The following is an 18427-nucleotide window of genomic DNA, read 5'->3' as shown; positions in this document are numbered from 1 at the left end:
CTAGACTTTGTGCCTTAGTACCACTTGTCATACGGTAGCAAAGAGAACAGTCTTATGGCACGGGACTGTTCAGGGTCTTGTTGGTTCTACACTTGGTGCGTTAGTACCGCTTGTCATACGGTAGCAAAGAGAACAGTCTTATGGCACGAGGCTGTTCAGGGTCCTGTTGGTTCTACACTTGGTGCCTTAGTACCGCTTGTCATATGGTAGCAAAGAGAACAGTCTTATGGCACCGGGCTGTTCAGGGTCCTGTTGGTTCTAGACTTGGTGTGTTAGTACCGCTTGTCATACGGTAGCAAAGAGAACAGTCTTATGGCACGGGGCTGTTCAGGGTCCTGTTGGTTCTAGACTTGGTGTGTTAGTACCGCTTGTCATATGGTAGCAAAGAGAACAGTCTTATGGCACGGGGCTGTTCAGGGTCCTGTTGGTTCTAGACTTGGTGTGTTAGTACCGCTTGTCATACGGTAGCAAAGAGAACAGTCTTATGGCACCGGGCTGTTCAGGGTCCTGTTGGTTCTAGACTTGGTGTGTTAGTACCGCTTGTCATACGGTAGCAAAGAGAATAGTCTTATGGCACCGGGCTGTTCAGGGTCCTGTTGGTTCTAGACTTGGTGTGTTAGTACCGCTTGTCATATGGTAGCAAAGAGAACAGTCTTATGGCACGGGGCTGTTCAGGGTCCTGTTGGTTCTAGACTTGGTGTGTTAGTACCGCTTGTCATACGGTAGCAAAGAGAATAGTCTTATGGCACGGGGCTGTTCAGGGTCCTGTTGGTTCTACACTTGGTGCCTTAGTACCGCTTGTCATACGGTAGCAAAGAGAACAGTCTTATGGCACGGGGCTGTTCAGGGTCCTGTTGGTTCTACACTTGGTGTGTTAGTACCGCTTGTCATATGGTAGCAAAGAGAACAGTCTTATGGCACGGGGCTGTTCAGGGTCCTGTTGGTTCTGCACTTGGTGTGTTAGTACCGCTTGTCATACGGTAGCAAAGAGAACAGTCTTATGGCACGGGACTGTTCAGGGTCCTGTTGGTTCTAGACTTGGTGTGTTAGTACCGCTTGTCATACGGTAGCAAAGAGAACAGTCTTATGGCACGGGGCTGTTCAGGGTCCTGTTGGTTCTACACTTGGTGCCTTAGTACCGCTTGTCATACGGTAGCAAAGAGAACAGTCTTATGGCACGGGGCTGTTCAGGGTCCTGTTGGTTCTAGACTTGGTGTGTTAGTACCCCTTGTCATACGGTAGCAAAGAGAACAGTCTTATGGCACGGGGCTGTTCAGGGTCCTGTTGGTTCTAGACTTGGTGTGTTAGTACCGCTTGTCATACGGTAGAAAAGAGAACAGTCTTATGGCACGGGGCTGTTCAGGGTCCTGTTGGTTCTAGACTTGGTGTGTTAGTACCGCTTGTCATACGGTAGCAAAGAGAACAGTCTTATGGCACGGGGCTGTTCAGGGTCCTGTTGGTTCTAGACTTGGTGTGTTAGTACCGCTTGTCATACGGTAGCAAAGAGAACAGTCTTATGGCACAAGGCTGTTCAGGGTCCTGTTGGTTCTACACTTGGTGCGTTAGTACCGCTTGTCATACGGTAGCAAAGAGAACCGTCTTATGGCACCGGGCTGTTCAGGGTCCTGTTGGTTCTAGACTTGGTGTGTTAGTACCGCTTGTCATACGGTAGCAAAGAGAACAGTCTTATGGCACGAGGCTGTTCAGGGTCCTGTTGGTTCTACACTTGGTGCGTTAGTACCGCTTGTCATACGGTAGCAAAGAGAACAGTCTTATGGCACGGGGCTGTTCAGGGTCCTGTTGGTTCTAGACTTGGTGTGTTAGTACCGCTTGTCATACGGTAGCAAAGAGAACAGTCTTATGGCACGAGGCTGTTCAGGGTCCTGTTGGTTCTACACTTGGTGCGTTAGTACCGCTTGTCATACGGTAGCAAAGAGAACAGTCTTATGGCACGGGGCTGTTCAGGGTCCTGTTGGTTCTAGACTTGGTGTGTTAGTACCGCTTGTCATACGGTAGCAAAGAGAACAGTCTTATGGCACGGGGCTGTTCAGGGTCCTGTTGGTTCTAGACTTGGTGTGTTAGTACCGCTTGTCATACGGTAGCAAAGAGAACAGTCTTATGGCACGGGGCTGTTCAGGGTCCTGTTGGTTCTACACTTGGTGCGTTAGTACCGCTTGTCATACGGTAGCAAAGAGAACAGTCTTATGGCACGGGGCTGTTCAGGGTCCTGTTGGTTCTAGACTTGGTGTGTTAGTACCGCTTGTCATACGGTAGCAAAGAGAACAGTCTTATGGCACGGGGCTGTTCAGGGTCCTGTTGGTTCTAGACTTGGTGTGTTAGTACCGCTTGTCATACGGTAGCAAAGAGAACAGTCTTATGGCACGGGGCTGTTCAGGGTCCTGTTGGTTCTACACTTGGTGCGTTAGTACCGCTTGTCATACGGTAGCAAAGATAACAGTCTATGACTTGGGTGGCTGGAGTCCTTTATAATTTTTTGGGGCCTTCCTCTGACACCATCTGATATAAAGGTTCTGGATGGCAGTGATGTACTGGGCCATACTCACCCCCCTCTGTAGCGCCTTGGGGTCGGGTGCCTTGCAGTTGCCGTACCAAGCAGGTGATGCAGCCAGTCAAGATGCTCTCAATGGTGCAGCTGTATAACTTTTTGAGGATCTTATGGTGAAGTCAGTGAAGACACTTGTCAGCTGGTCAGCAAATGCTCTGAGTACGCGTTTTGGTATTCCGTCTCGCTCCGTGGCCTTGAAAATGTTAACCTGTTTAAAGGTCTTACTCGCATTGGCTACGTAGACATTATGTACAGGAGACATTTGTACAAAAAAGTTACGATCAGCGTAAAAAAAAACACAATGTAAGGAGCCCGTAAGACAGCTGCTTATCCCATGTAGACCTCAGAGCTGTTCAGCAGTTCAACCTATTATGTTTCAGTAATACACAAACCAGTTCAACCTTTTCTATTTCAGTAATACACAAACCAATTCAACCTATTCTGTTTCAGTAATACACGAACCAGTTCAACCTATTCTGTTTCAGTAATACAAACCAGTTCAACCTATTCTGTTTCAGTAATACACAAACCAGTTCAACCTATTCTGTTTCAGTAATACACAAACCAGTTCAACCTATTCTGTTTCAGTAATACACAAACCAGTTCAACCTATTCTATTTCAGTAATACACAAACCAGTTCAACCTATTCTGTTTCAGTAATACACAAACCAGTTCAACCTATTCTATTTCAGTAATACACAAACCAATTCAACCTATTCTATTTCAGTAATACACAAACCAGTTCAACCTATTCTGTTTCAGTAATACACAAACCAATTCAACCTATTCTGTTTCAGTAATACACAAACCAATTCAACCTATTCTGTTTCAGTAATACACAAACCAGTTCAACCTATTCTGTTTCAGTAATACACAAACCAGTTCAACCTATTCTGTTTCAGTAATACACAAACCAGTTCAACCTATTCTATTTCAGTAATACACAAACCAGTTCAACCTATTCTGTTTCAGTAATACACAAACCAGTTCAACCTATTCTGTTTCAGTAATACACAAACCAGTTCAACCTATTCTATTTCAGTAATACACAAACCAGTTCAACCTATTCTGTTTCAGTAATACAAACCAGTTCAACCTATTCTGTTTCAGTAATACACAAACCAGTTCAACCTATTCTGTTTCAGTAATACACAAACCAGTTCAACCTATTCTGTTTCAGTAATACACAAACCAGTTCAACCTATTCTATTTCAGTAATACACGAACCGCAATGCAAGATCACTAGCAAATGTATAGCCACAACAGTGTCAACAGTTTAAACAAGGGGTGGCCAACCAATGCAGGTTTTTGCTCCAGACCTGCTCCAACACACAATAGGCCTGGGCTAAATACAGCAAAACTCATAACAACCCAGTGTTTATCTTTGTGATTGTAATAGACAAGTCTGATTCTATCATATGAACCCATTGTTGATCAACCGACAACTGATTTTCCATTCTGATAATGCAGCAAACAGGTCACACTTGGCCAGTATGTGTCTGCCATCTGCTGGTAAAACTGCATCTGATTAACGTATTTATTCACAATGTCACATCAGATTCATAGTTCATACCCACAAGTAGTCAAATCAAGTAGTCTATTATTATATTATCTTCACCCTTAGAAGTAGTTGAAACGGCAATTGATAACCAATACTATACTTTAACTTTACAATGAAATGGTTAAAAACACATGGGTCATTATTAGACTATCGAATTCCATGTAGTTCTATTGCCTTTGATAAGCCGAAACACACAGCAAGGTAGGCTATTCTTTCTCACCCAGGACAGGTGGATGTTTTGAGTAGATTATCTGATAGATTTACTAATTGTATATTGACCCACTTATGAAGTGGAGTGTGTGTTCATAACGTGGAGTGATGCGAAAGTGATGCCTCATACCAAACGAATTCCCAGGTGTCAGGACCCGGTTACGAACTCGGGTCTCCGGAGTGAGAAACAGTCACTTAACCAACTGAGCCACGAATAGTCGGCAGAACCCAGAAGATGAGGCAGACACAGCAGTACTTGAGACGGTGCATTTAATGAAGTAAAAAGTGAAGTTCTTCAGGAAAACATGTAACTCCACAACCTCAAAAGGAATTCCACAAGAACAAAGGTAATCCGCCAAGACAAAAAAGGTAAATCCACAAGGTGGAAGGTATAGCCTCAAAAGATACTCAAAAACAAACAAGAACAAAAAACAGAATTCCACAAGAGAGTCCACCGGGATCAACAAGAGTTCACAGAGTACTAGGACTGGGTGCTAACATACAAACACAGAGCAAAGAACTGAGGAAAACAAAGGGTTTAAATACAATCAGGGGAAACGAGGCACAGGTGCAAATAATAATGGGGATCAAGGGAAAACAAAAGGTCAAAAGGCACAATGGGGGCATCTAGTGACCAAAAACCGGAACAACCCTGGCCAAATCCTGACACCAGGGCTGCCAAAACCGACCATTCTGTCCATGTGTCTGAGTGTTTGTGTGTGTGTTTGGGGTTTTTAATAAGTTTTGGATAAACAGTATTTTGATAAACAGTTTATGGATATAATATTGTGTTACTGAATAAATGTATAGACATAAATGATTTATGAATGCACCACCATTGCCTCACCTTATAGTGTTCTTTGTATAATTATGTCGGCCATGTTGGATGAATCCAAATGAAAGAAACCAGTAACATAACTCATAGTTTATAACTAGCTTATCATTTTACCATGTGATTTTTTTGTACAACCAAGCAGCATAATCAATGTAAATGTTAATACACAAGGTTCCACTTCTTACATCTTTAAAAAGGCAGATGTCTGCTGATCTATCTATGCATTACGCCAATAAATAATCAACAGGAGATTTTTTGTAGGTAGAATACCATATCTCTATCGATCCCAATAACAAATTAATAACAAATTAATACCAGATCAGGATAAATGCATCTTTCTAGAGCTCCGACTTTCCGACCTGAACATCACCGATGTCCTGATTTGACCTCATTTTTTTCCATAGTTCCCAGTTGTCTTGAAAGCACAGAAATAATCAACAAGCATGGCATAGCACAATTATACAAAGACCACAGCTTGTGAACAAAGTTACCTTCACAATCATTTAAAAGTTTCTTTGCCGTCTCTGTCTGCTGAAGAGAGTCTAGAAAAGTTCAATGGAATATTGGAGATGGTTCCTCAATGCGGAAAAAAGTGAAAAGCTCCCGAGTGGCGCAGCGGTCTAAAGGCACTGCATCTTGGTGCTAGAGGCGTCACTACAGACCCGGGTTTGATTCCAGGCTGTATCACAACCGGCTGTGATTAGGAGTCCCGGCGCACAATTAGCCCAGGGTCGTCTGGGTTCAAATCAAATCAAAATCAAATCAAATGTATTTATATAGCCCTTCGTACATCAGCTGATATCTCAAAGTGCTGTACAGAAACCCAGCCTAAAACCGCAAACAGCAAGCAATGCAGGTGTAGAAGAACAGTGGCTAGGAAAAACTCCCTAGAAAGGCCAAAACCTAGGAAGAAACCTAGAGAGGAACCAGGCTATGAGGGGTGGCCAGTCCTCTTCTGGCTGTGCCGGGTGGAGATTATAACAGAACATGGCCAAGATGTTCAAATGTTCATAAATGACCAGCATGGTCAAATAATAATAATCACAGTAGTTGTCGAGGGTGCAGCAAGTCAGCACCTCAGGAGTAAATGTCAGTTGGCTTTTCATAGCCGATCATTAAGAGTATCTCTACCACTCCTGCTGTCTCTAGAGAGTTGAAAACAGCAGGTCTGGGACAGGTAGCACGTCCGGTGAACAGGTCAGGATTCCATAGTCGCAGGCAGAACAGTTGAAACTGGGGCAGCAGTACGGCCAGGTGAACTGGGAACAGCAAGGAGTCATCATGCCAGGTAGTCCTGAGGCATGGTCCTAGGGCTCACGTCCTTCGAGAGAAAGAAAGAATTAGAGAGAGCAGACTTAAATTCACACAGGACACCGGATAAGACAGGAGAAGTACTCCAGATATAACAAATTGACCCTAGCCCCCCGACACATAAACTACTGCAGCATAAATACTGGGGGCTGAGACAGGAGGGGTCAGGAGACACTGTGGCCCCATCCGATGATACCGCCTGACAAGGGCCAAACAGGAGGGATATAACCCCACCCACTTTGCCAAAGCACAGCCCCCACACCACTAGAGGGATATCTTCAACCACCAACTTACCATCCTGAGACAAGGCGAGTATAGCCCACAAAGATCTCCGCCACGGCACAACCCAAGGGGGGGTGCCAACCCAGACATGAAGATCACATCAGTGACCCAACCCACTCAAGTGACGCACCCCTCCTAGGGACGGCATGAAAGAGCACCAGTAAGCCAGTGACTCAGCCCCTGTAATAGGGTTAGAGGCAGAGAATCCCAGTGGAGAGAGGGGAACCGGCCAGGCAGAGACAGCAAGGGCGGTTCGTTGCTCCAGAGCCTTTCCGTTCACCTTCACACTCCTGGGCCAGACTACACTCAATCATATGACCCACTGAAGAGATGAGTCTTCAGTAAAGACTTAAAGGTTGAGACCGAGTCTGTTTCTCTCACATGGGTAAGCAGACCATTCCATAAAAATGGAGCTCTATAGGAGAAAGCCCTGCCTTCAGCTGTTTGCTTAGAAATTCTAGGGGCGTGTAGGTATGTACGGCAGGACCAAATCAGAAAGATAGGTAGGAGCAAGCCCATGTAATGCTTTGTAGGTTAGCAGTAAAACCTTGAAATCAGCCCTTGCCTTAACAGGAAGCCAGTGTAGGGAGGCTAGCACTGGAGTAATATGATCACATTTTTTGGTTCTAGTCAGGATTCTAGCAGCTGTATTTAGCACTAACTGAAGTTTATTTAGTGCTTTATCCGGGTAGCAGGAAAGTAGAGCATTTCAGTAGTCTAACCTAGAAGTAACATGGATGAATTTTTCTGCATAATTTTTGGACAGAAAGTTTCTGATTTTTGCAATGTTACGTAGATGGAAAAAAGCTGTCCTTGAAACAGTCTTGATATGTTCATCAAAAGAGAGATCAGGGTCCAGAGTAACGCCGAGGTCCTTCACAGTTTTATTTGAGACGACTGTACAACCATCAGGATTAATTTTGTCAAGCCCTGGCCTTAGTATTCTGTGTTTTCTTTATTATTGTGGTTAGGCCAGGCTGTGACATGGGTGATTTATGTATTTTGTCTTATCTAGGGGTTTTGTAGATTTATGGGGTTGTGTTCAGTGTAGTATTCTAGGTAAGTCTATGGTTGTCTGGAGTGGTTCTCAATCAGAGGCAGGTGTTTATCATTGTCTCTGATTGGGAACCATATTTAGGCAGCCATATTCTTTAGGTATTTTGTGGGTGGTTGTTTCCTGTCTTTGTGTTCTCTGCACCAGTTAGGACTGTTTCGGTTTTTGCCACGTTTTCTTATTTTGTGTTTGTATAGTGTTTTCGTCTTTATTAGAGATGCTTAACAATAGCCACGTTGCATGTTGGTCCTCCTCTCCTTCCCAGGAAGAAACCCGTTACAAATTTGGGTTTGGGTTAGGGTTTGGCTGGGGTAGGCCGTCATTGTAAATCAGAATTTGGTCTTAACTGACTCGCCTTGTTAAATAAAAATTCAATCGGACTTTGGAGTTGCTACCAAATAGGGAGGACAACAGTCCATGTAGATGGCTGGACTAGCTGTGTGCATAGGAGTTGTTCTCCTCTGTTTTTGAGCAATATGTTTATCTTAGGCTGACTGTCATTTCATATAAATATATATATATATATATATATATTTTAAACCAAATATTTCACTGTAAATTCATTGGGTAGGCAGGCCTGTAGTATTATTCCTAATAAATCCTCTTTAGCTCGTGGAGTCCCATGAAAAAACTAGACTTACAATAGCCTATTGTTCACTTATTTCAATGTTTTTATTTACTACTACAGTCTGCTCTTGCCTGCTGAATGTAAAATGCAGAAACCAAAGGAAAACCTATTTACATTTCGCCGATTCTGTTGAAAAATATTTCTTAAACGGAACGAAACGGGAAGAGAGCGCGCATAAAATCCCCCATATGAGTAGCCTGATAATGTACCCTTCTGGACCTTGTATGCAAACAGTTGAGAATAGCCATAAGTGATCGAAATGTTTGCATAATCAGGCTGTATGGTACTCCTTGTATATAGCTCCATTCTTGTGTATGTTACCATTTTATTGTAATTATTATTTTTTAAACTGCATCGTTGTGAATGGCTCATAATCAAGGTTAAATCTACACCAGTTGTATTCAGGGCATATGACAAATTCAATTTAATTAGATTCTATGCAGTTATTTCGACATGAAGCATTCAAAACGGTACGTTTGAGCGGTCTTGCTCTTCACTATTATCAGAGGGCTATTATCAATCTGTACAAGACATGCCAGTCTATTTTAGCTAAAAGTAAAGGAGAGACTGACTGCATCACTTGTTTTTAGAAGAAGCATAATGTGTTGAATATTCCAACTTGTTTACATAGTAAATTTACACACAGCACTGACACACACGTTTAAAATGTATGTAGTTCTGTCCTTAAGCTGTTCTTGTCTATTAATGTTCCGTATTATGTCATGTATCGTGTATTGTTTGTACCACAGGAAGAGTAGCTGCTGCAATCACCCCAGCTAATGGGGATCCCAAAAAAATATATATGTCTAATTAGCCTACATCCCTACAGTTTACAGCTATAGCCAATAATTGTATATTCACTTCATAACAATACTACATTCCTCATTGTACTGTGTTGTTGTAGCCTAGGTAGAATTGTTATTTTCTTATCTAGGCCTAATCAATAGCGGAGCTTTGCGTGACCGACTCTGGAGGAACGCACAGATCGGACATTTCATCATATATACACTTTTTTTTTCTTGCCCTTTGACAGGTGAATATATTTATAGCCCCAATATTTAGTTAATGAGGATCCTAATATCTAGCTTATTATTTAGCTTACTCGGCCACATAACTCCATACTCTCTCTTTCCAGCTATTCCCGTGCGCAGTAGGCTGTAGGCTACCGACGCAAACCTCAGATATTCCTGTTTTCATGAAATCCCAGGAAAAACTGTAGTCTACAAAAACTACAGGAGATTTAGATCAGCATCATCTAACCGGGAAAATAAATTACAGTGCAGCTTTTGTCCACAAGGTGGCACTTGTGAAGTCAGATAATGTTTCTTAATGTCCACAAGGTGTCACTGTTAGAGAAAATGTGAGATAGTATGAACCCATTCAACCCATAGAGGCAGTATTGTGTAAATCGATCCGTAAGGCAAAGGGGCGGGTATTCAAGGACCCAGTCTATTGGTCGCACCTCCCGACAGTTCAGTTCTCACAATCTGATTGGAGGACGGTTGTTACCGGGTATGGAACCGCAGTGGCGGCAAGAGGGTTTCCACTAGTTACCAGTCACAAAGTCAACATTTGTGCTAAAAATACGTTTTTCGATATTCATTTAAGGTTAGGCATACGGTTAAGGTTAGATTCCAATTACAAGAATATACATTCTGAAAATGCGGGATTTAGTCATTATTATGACTTTGTGGCTATATAAGCTATGTGATGGCCAAAGAGGGACAAAATAGTTACTTGATGGGTGTTTATGTAATACTGAATGTTTAACCTACAAGGATGACTACTGGTTACACCTTTATTAGGCTTATATAATAATCTGTATTATTAAAGCAATCCAGAGACTGAGTTATCAATTGACACAAATAATGTCACACTACTTCATAACGATACTTGTGAGGTTTCTTACCTGTATCACAGGGCATACACCAGTCGGCCAGGCTTATAAGTACAGAGGCAAGGATATGAGTGCCTATACATCCCGCTGCCTCATAGCATAGTTTGGATTAGAGCTGCTGAATGGGACAAAAAGTCCTTTGGCCTGCACGTTCCACTAAACCAACAGGATGTGGTCCAGTCCAGAGCTGTGATCAGTCAGCATTTTGAACAGGAAGTGTTTCAGCTGACTGACTCACATAGGTGTGGCAAGACACCATTCTATTCCACTACCATATAACTGGGGGAGTGACTGGAAAGGAATGCTGATTAACTAGAGGGCTGTTCTGATTTTTTATAAAAAGGACCATCTAAGGTCAAAGGGAGATTTGCTAAAAACACACCAGTTTATAATATGTCTTTATTACAAATGTGTATTAAATAATATGAAAAGTCAGTAAGTAATTATCACAGTATAGATTACTATCCACATAGATTATTTTACACAATTAAGTCATTTTCCCAAATTAACAAATGTAGTTTGAAATACAACACAATCACATAGATATTATGTACAAATATACATACAAAGAAGACAGGTGAAATGTAAAAGACAAACTTCATTACAAAGGCTTTGGCAAAAGAGTGCATACATACATACATACATACATACATACAATTGTGTAAAATATCTGAAAAGTAAACAAAAATGTACAAATGAGCAGTAAAATAAAAAAAAATACAGAGTCCAGTGCATGTCTTCAGACATTCTCCATGAGTAAAATGGCAGCCTTGTGTGCTTGACTACCCCCCCCCTATCCATGTCATGGTTTGGGGGTTTTGGGTAAGAAGTCACTAGTGGGTAGTGTTGGGCAGAGTCTAGTTTAAGGCAGGTACCAGCATACTGAGGGAGAGTGAGGCAGGGTTTGACGGCAGAGGCTTGGGAGAGGACATTTTGTTGGGGCTGCGCACCTCAGCCTGCCAGGAGGGGGTCTTCTTGCTGGTCATATGACGGCGGGCATGTTTGGTCAGGTGGTCGCTACGCATAAAGCGCCGTTCGCACACGGGACACACAAACTTCTTCTCGCCCGTGTGGGTCCGCCGATGACGCGAGAGCTCGTCAGAGCGCGCAAACTTCTTGTCGCAGCCCTCCCAACTGCAACTGAAGGGCTTCTCACCTGAGAGAGAAAATTAGAAAGAGAGTGTAAGTGAGCAAGTCATTATCATTTAGTCACTAACAAACCCCAACATGCTTTGAGTCAAATAAATGACCTTATAATCTTCAGTTTACATCGTGATACACAAATGAAGATCCTAACATCTTATCCCATAAATGTCAAGTTCTATCTCACTTCCACTCATCCATGAGAAGCACTGTGAACTCTCGCTTACCTGTGTGTGTTCGGAGGTGTGCCTTGAGGTGGGAGCTCTTGAAGTAAGTCTTCCTGCAGCCGGGGAAGTTGCACACGTAGTTCCTCCGGCGGGAGAAGTCCATCTTCGTGGCGCTGCAGGGTCCGGCGGGCATGTAGACCGGGGCGGGGGCCAGAGGTAGCAGCTTGGCGTGGCCCAGGGTCATGACAGTCTGTGGGGAGCAGTGGGGTGCCTGAGACATGTGGGACTGGGGGAGAACCAGCATCACCGTGCCCTGGGGCATAGCTTGGCCCATGAGGAAGGGCTGCTGGAGGGCCCCTAGAGGGCCAGACTGGGGCAGGATGGATGTGGGGGTCCTGGATGTCTGCATCGGGCCCTGGATGAACGCTGAGATCATCCCTGATTGGCTGGTCACCGGGAACATCTGGCAGATGATTGGAGGATTGGAGGTGGGGGGCGGGGAGAGGCATGTGGGCAGGCTGTTTTGTGATTGGGTGTTAGCGGGAGGGGAGGGGCTCTCCTTACAGTGGATAGCCTTTGGCTCTTCCTTCTCAGTCTTGACTGGCTGTTCCCTACAGGAAGAGATGAGGGCGAGGTTGGGTGTGAAGGGAGGTTTGCTGCTCTTTTCAGTCTTTACTGTGTGCTGTTGATGGACCACCAGCTCTGAGATCCTCTGTTGCTCGGTGGGGTGTGCTGGAATTTGCTCGCAGGGCTGTGTGTCTGCAGTGTGGCGGATGACGCTGGTTACCATTGCTCGGCAGGGTGCCGGTGGTGGGGTCTTTCCAGTGGTTGGGGACTCAGCAATAGAGGCCATGGGCGGTCGTGGGACCCCACAGACCCTTACAGAAAGGCTGGAGCTGGGCCGGCTCAGAGGAGAGGTGCTTGTGTGGATGGCAGTACTGGTGGGGGTTTCAGCAAAGCTGGGGCTGTGAGGAGGTGTCATACACTGGAAACCAGAGAGAAAAAGGCAAGACAGAATCAGTGTATGTATGCACCATACTAGGAAGCTTTTTCAAACAGAAATTTGCATCCTGCAGCACTAATTCCAAAAAGTTTTGGGAAACTGGTAAGTCCATGGAGAATAACAGTACCTCCTCCCAGCTGCCCACTGCACTGAGGCTAGGAAACACGGTCACCACCGATGAATCTACGATAATCTAGAATTTCAATAAGCATTTGTCTACGGCTGGCCACGCTTTCCACCTAGCTATCCCAATCCCAACCAACAGCTCTGCAACCTCGCAGCAACTGACCCAAGCCCCCCCAGCTTCTCCTTCACCCAAATCCAGGCAGCTGATGTCCTGAAAAAGCTGCAAAACCTGGACCCTTACAAATCAGCTGGGCTAGACAATTTGGACCCTCTTCCGAAAATTATCCATTGTCGCAACCCCTATTACTAATCTGTTCAACCTCTTTCGTATCGTCTGAGATTCCTAAAGCTTGGAAAGCGGCCACGGTCATCCCCCTTTTCAAAGGGGGAAGACACTCAAGACCCAAACTGTTACAGACCTATATCCATCCTGCCTTTCTAAAGTCTTTGAAAGCCAAGTGAACAAACAGATCACCGACCATCTCGAAACCCACAGTACCTTCTCCGCTATGCAATCTGGTTTCCGAGATGGTCACGGGTGCACCTCAGCCACACTCAAGGTTCTAAACGATATCATAATGCCCATCAATAAATTTTAAAAAACAGTACTGTGCAGCAGTCTTCATCGACCTGGCCAAGGCTTTCGACTCTGTCAATCAAAGTACGCTAATGACTGCCTTGCCTGGTTCACAAACTACTTCTCAGACAGAGTTCAGTGTGTCAAATTGAAGGGCCTGTTGTCCGGACCCCTGGCAGTCTCTATGGGGGTGCCACAGGGTTCAATTCTCGGGCCGACTCTTTTCTATGTATGTATGTATGTATGTATGTATGTATGTATGTATGTATGTATGTATGTATGTATGTATGTATATATATATATATATATATATCTCTCAATGATGTCGCTCTTTCTTTGATCCACCTCTACGCAGACGACACCATTCTGTATACCTCTGGCCCTTCTTTGGACAGTGTTAACAAACCTCCAAACAAACTTCAATGCCATACGACACTCCTTCTGTGGCCTCCAACTGCTCTTAAAACACTAGTAAAACCAAATGCATGCTCTTCAACCGATCGCTGCCCGCACCCGCCAAGCATCACTACTCTGGACGGTTCCGACTTAAAATATGTGGACAACTATAAATACCTAGGAGTCTGGCTAGACTGTAAACTCTCCTTCCAGACTCATTAAGCATCTCCAATGCAAAGTTAAATCTAGAATCGCCTTCCTATTTCACAACAAAGCCTCCTTCACTCATGCTGCCAAACATTTCCTCGTAAAACTGACTATCCTACCAATCCTTGACTTCGGCGATGTAATTTACAAAATAGCCTCCAACACTACTCTGCAAATTGGATGCAGTCTATCACAGGGCCATCTGTTGTGTCACCAAAGCCCCATATACTACCCACCATTGCGACCTGTATGCTCTCGTTGGCTGGTCCTCGCCAAACCATCTATAAGTCGTGGCTAGGTAAAGCTCCGCCTTATCTAAGCCCACTAGTCACCATAGCAACACCCACCCATAGCACGCGCTCCAGCAGGTACAGATGAGTCGGAAGTTTACATACACCTTAGCCAAATACATTTAAACTCAGTTTTTCACAATTCCTGACATTTAATCCTAGTAAAAATTCCATGTCATAGGTCAGTTAGGATCACCACTTTGATTTAAGAATGTGAACCCCTATAAGCTACATGATTGAGGTCAGGGCTTTGTGATGGCCACTCCAATACGTTGACTTTGTTGTCCTTAAGCCATTTTGCCACGACTTTGGAAGTATGCTTGGGGTCATTGTCCATTTGGAAGACCCATTTGCGACCAAGCTTTAACTTTCTGACTGATGTCTTGAGATGTTGCTTCAATATATCCACATAATTTTCCTGCCTCATGATGTCATCTATTTTGTGAAGTGCACCTGTCCCCCCTGCAGCAAAACACCCCCACAACATGATGCTGCCACCCCCGTGCTTCACGGTTGGAATGGTGTTCTTCGGCTTGCAAGCCTCCTCTTTTCCTCCAAACATAACGATGGTCATTATGACGAGAGGACATTTCTCCAAAAAGTACGATCTTTGTCCCCATGTGCAGTTGCAAACCGCAGTCTGGCTTTTTTTAATGGCGGTTTTGGAGCATTGGCTTCTTCCTTGCTGAGCGGCCTTTCAGGTTATGTCGATATAGGACTCGTTTTACTGTGGCAATAGATACTTTTGTACCCATTTCCTCCAGCATCTTCACAAGGTCCTTTGCTGTTGTTCTGGGATTGATTTGCACTTTTCGCACCAAAGTACATTCATCTGTAGGAGACAGAACGCATCTCCTTCCTGAGCGGTATGACAGCTGTGTGGTCCCATGATGTTTATACTTGGTACTATTGTTTGTACTGATGGACGTGGTACCTTCAGGCATTTGGAAATTGCTTCCAAGGACGAACCAGACTTGTGGAGGTCTACAATTGTGGCTAATTTCTTTTGATTTTCCCATGATGTCAAGCAAAGAGGCACCGAGTTTGAAGGTAGGCCTTGAAATACATCCACAGGTACACCTCCAATCGACTCAAATGATGTCAATTAGCCTAACAGAAGCTTCTAAAGCCACAACATAATTTTCTGGAATTTTCAAAGCTGTTTAAAGGCACAGTCAATTTAGCATATGTAAACTTCTGACCCACTGGAATTGTTATACAGTGAATTATAATAAGTTGTTGGAAACATTGTGTCATGAACAAAGTAGATGTCCTAACTGACTTGGCAAAACCAATATTTGTTAACAAGAAATTAGTGGACTGGTTGAAAAAAAAGTTTTAATGACTCCAACCTAAGTGTATGTAAATTTCTGAATTCAACTGTATATTTCACTGGTCATCCCCCAAAGCCAACACCTACTTTGGCTGCCTTTCCTTACAGTTCTCTGCTGCCAATGACTGGAACAAATTACAAAAAAATAAAAAAAATAAAAAAATAAAATAATTTTTAAAAAAATCACTGAAGTTGGGTGATATCTCCCTCATTAACTTCAAGCATCGGCTGTCAGAGCAGCTTACCGATCGCTGCAGCTGTACACAGCCCATCTGTAAATAGCCCAACCATCCAACCAACTACCTCCCTCATATTACGTTTTTTTTAATGCTCTTTTGCACACCAGTGTTTCTACTTGCACATCCTCATATGCACATCTATCACTCCAGTGTTCATTGCTAAATTGTAATTACTTCGCCACTATGGCCTATTTATTGCCTTACCTCCTTACTTCATTTGCACACACTGTATACAGATTTTCTATCGTGTTATTGACTGTATGTTTATTTATCCCATGTGTAACACTGTTGTTTTTGTTGCACTGCTTTGCTTTATCTTGGTCATGTCACAATTGTTCATGAAAACTTGTTTTGTAGAACAAAGAACCACTGTGGTGTTCTAGTACAGCCACTGTGGTGTTCTAGTACAGCCACTGTGGTGTTCTAGTACAGCCACTGTGGTGTTCTAGTACAGCCACTGTGGTGTTCTAGTACAGCCACTGTGGTGTTCTAGTACAGCCACTGTGGTGTTCTAGTACAGCCACTGTGGTGTTCTAGTACAGCCACTGTGGTGTTCTAGTACAGCCACTGTGGTGTTCTAGTACAGAAGTCCTAGGTTGGGTGTGTTCTGTTTCAAATTGGAGGTTTAATGTAGCTGTTAGGAGAGATACGTGACCACAGTAGGCACGTATGCACACTACACTATTGACTAGTTTGAGATGGGTGGTTGTAAAACAGTGATTTTTACAACCAGCAGCTGAGAGATGAGCACTGGGTGAAGTTGAAACTGACTCTCTTTATCTCTTTCCTGACACCTGTGCAACAACCTCCCTAACCCCTCCAACCCCTATAAGCCATGCAAAGTTTTTAGCAAACACACCAACCTGAGATAAAGACACTGTCTCAAAGCTGGTTTACACAGTAAGTCAAAGCTAGGATGGTTGTTTTGGGATGTGTGGTGTTTATGGTTGTCCATAGAGAATACACTCTTACCAGGGAGGAGAGCGAGACAAAGTCTTTGGGGGTCTCCGGTGGGTCCAGAGGCAAAAGGGAGTCGCAGGAGTCCGAGGCGGGGGTAAGGGGTCTGGGTTTGCAGGGGTTGGGGCGGTGTTGGCCCCAAGAGCTCATGCAGACCAGAGCCTCTGCAGCCTCCAGGTCTGTGTACTCTAGACTGCAGCCTAGGGAGGACTGCTCACTGTAGTGCCTCTTCCTCTTCAGATAGGAGCCGCAATAGTCCATCACCATCCCATTCATCTGGAGGAAAGAAAGTTTTTCTGATGATGGTATAATAGAAGACTTATGAGTCACAATAGGGACTAATCACAACAATAACTGGGAAATGAGACCCAATCAAAACCATACAGCTAGATGTATTCATTTGCATCCAAATGACCTCAAATGTGAAATGGTTCTATTCTTACCCGTCATTAGCTTAATGTCAAGTGCCAGTTGCTGCGAGGTTGTCAGTGTGGCCGTTAAGAGTGCTGAAGGAGCAGACTTTTGAGATTACATCCCCATCTGCCCTAAACCTACGAGCCAAGTAACCTCCCATTGCCAAATATAGACCAACTAGTAATGTATCCCTACCACTTGCCACGTGAGACCGAAACCCGCATGCACAGGACAGGGTATGTTACCCAGTGTGAACGCTGCATCAGGAAGTGCTTTGTCTGCAATGACACTATCAGTGATCGTATGGCCACTCCCAACATCAAATAATGTGACCAGTTTCACATAGTGAAAGCGTAGCCCGCCTAGGCAAAAACAATACCACTCTACTGGGCTACCTGGTTATCATAGAGTGACGTTGGGTAACATTAACACAGGTCAATAAAACAAATGCTACACTATTGCACAATTCTGTCAACTGGGCACTGTTGAATTAAAGATATTGGACCAACAGTCAATCATTGCGAAGTCATTGGATAATTTCTTTGTCTTGTCTTTTTCTCAATAATTTTGAACTAACATGACTCAATTACCAACTGAATAATATTATAAAGTAAAAAGTCCAAAGTGAAATTAACAAACTGGAGGGACAAACAAATACAGTATCCTATTGACCAATTATTCAAACGTTTGTCATGAAATAATACGCATGTTGACTTGAAATAATAATATTAAGAAAATAAAACAATATTCTTACCCCATACGAGACTTCAATTTCTGAACATGTTTGTAAGGGCATTGTTTAGGTATATTTGAATTAAGTTTTAGCATCAACCGGATATGGAACAAAAGAAGCGGTGTCACTCCGCCCGATCAGTAGAGACTGGCTGTTCAATTCGTTTTCACTACGTCCTCTCTCAGCTGTGTAAAACATCAGGATAAAAAAAGGAAAACAAAATTCACAACACACAGGCGGATGGCAACATGCCACCAATGAAAAACAAATGTGTGTGAGATCTTAGCCAATAGCAGGTGAGACGACGCGTGATCAGTGCATGGTGGCCGGACGATTGGAGGAAATAGGGTGCGTGGCTGTTGGTAGGCGTACAAATGGGTCATCGGTGTCAGAAAGAACCCGATGAACTGCAAGTCTGAAAACTAGGTGAAAGGTCTTATGCCGCGTTCATTACAACTGGGAGCTCGGAAATCTCTGACTTCAATGCGTTTAAAACA

The 18427-nt window shown here is 43.7% G+C and overlaps 1 protein-coding gene across 1 annotated transcript; it reads right to left on the bottom strand.

Moving 5' to 3' along the window:
• Window positions 1-10726: 10726 nt before the first annotated feature.
• On the bottom strand, window positions 10727-18149 carry LOC118362314 (Krueppel-like factor 11). The gene is made up of 4 exons (XM_035742544.2): window positions 17952-18149; window positions 16799-17059; window positions 11716-12640; window positions 10727-11501 (listed from the first exon to the last, which is right to left on the bottom strand). Exons 1-4 carry the CDS (start codon window positions 17991-17993, stop codon window positions 11203-11205), a joined length of 1527 nt encoding a protein of 508 aa, XP_035598437.1. The 5' UTR covers window positions 17994-18149; the 3' UTR covers window positions 10727-11202.
• Window positions 18150-18427: the final 278 nt, after the last annotated feature.

The sequence above is a fragment of the Oncorhynchus keta genome, chromosome 29 (genome assembly GCF_023373465.1).
Source record: "Oncorhynchus keta strain PuntledgeMale-10-30-2019 chromosome 29, Oket_V2, whole genome shotgun sequence".
Classification (NCBI taxonomy): Eukaryota; Metazoa; Chordata; class Actinopteri; order Salmoniformes; family Salmonidae; genus Oncorhynchus; species Oncorhynchus keta.
Note: the sequence above shows the minus strand (reverse complement) of the source record. Positions and strands in the feature narration are given on the sequence as shown.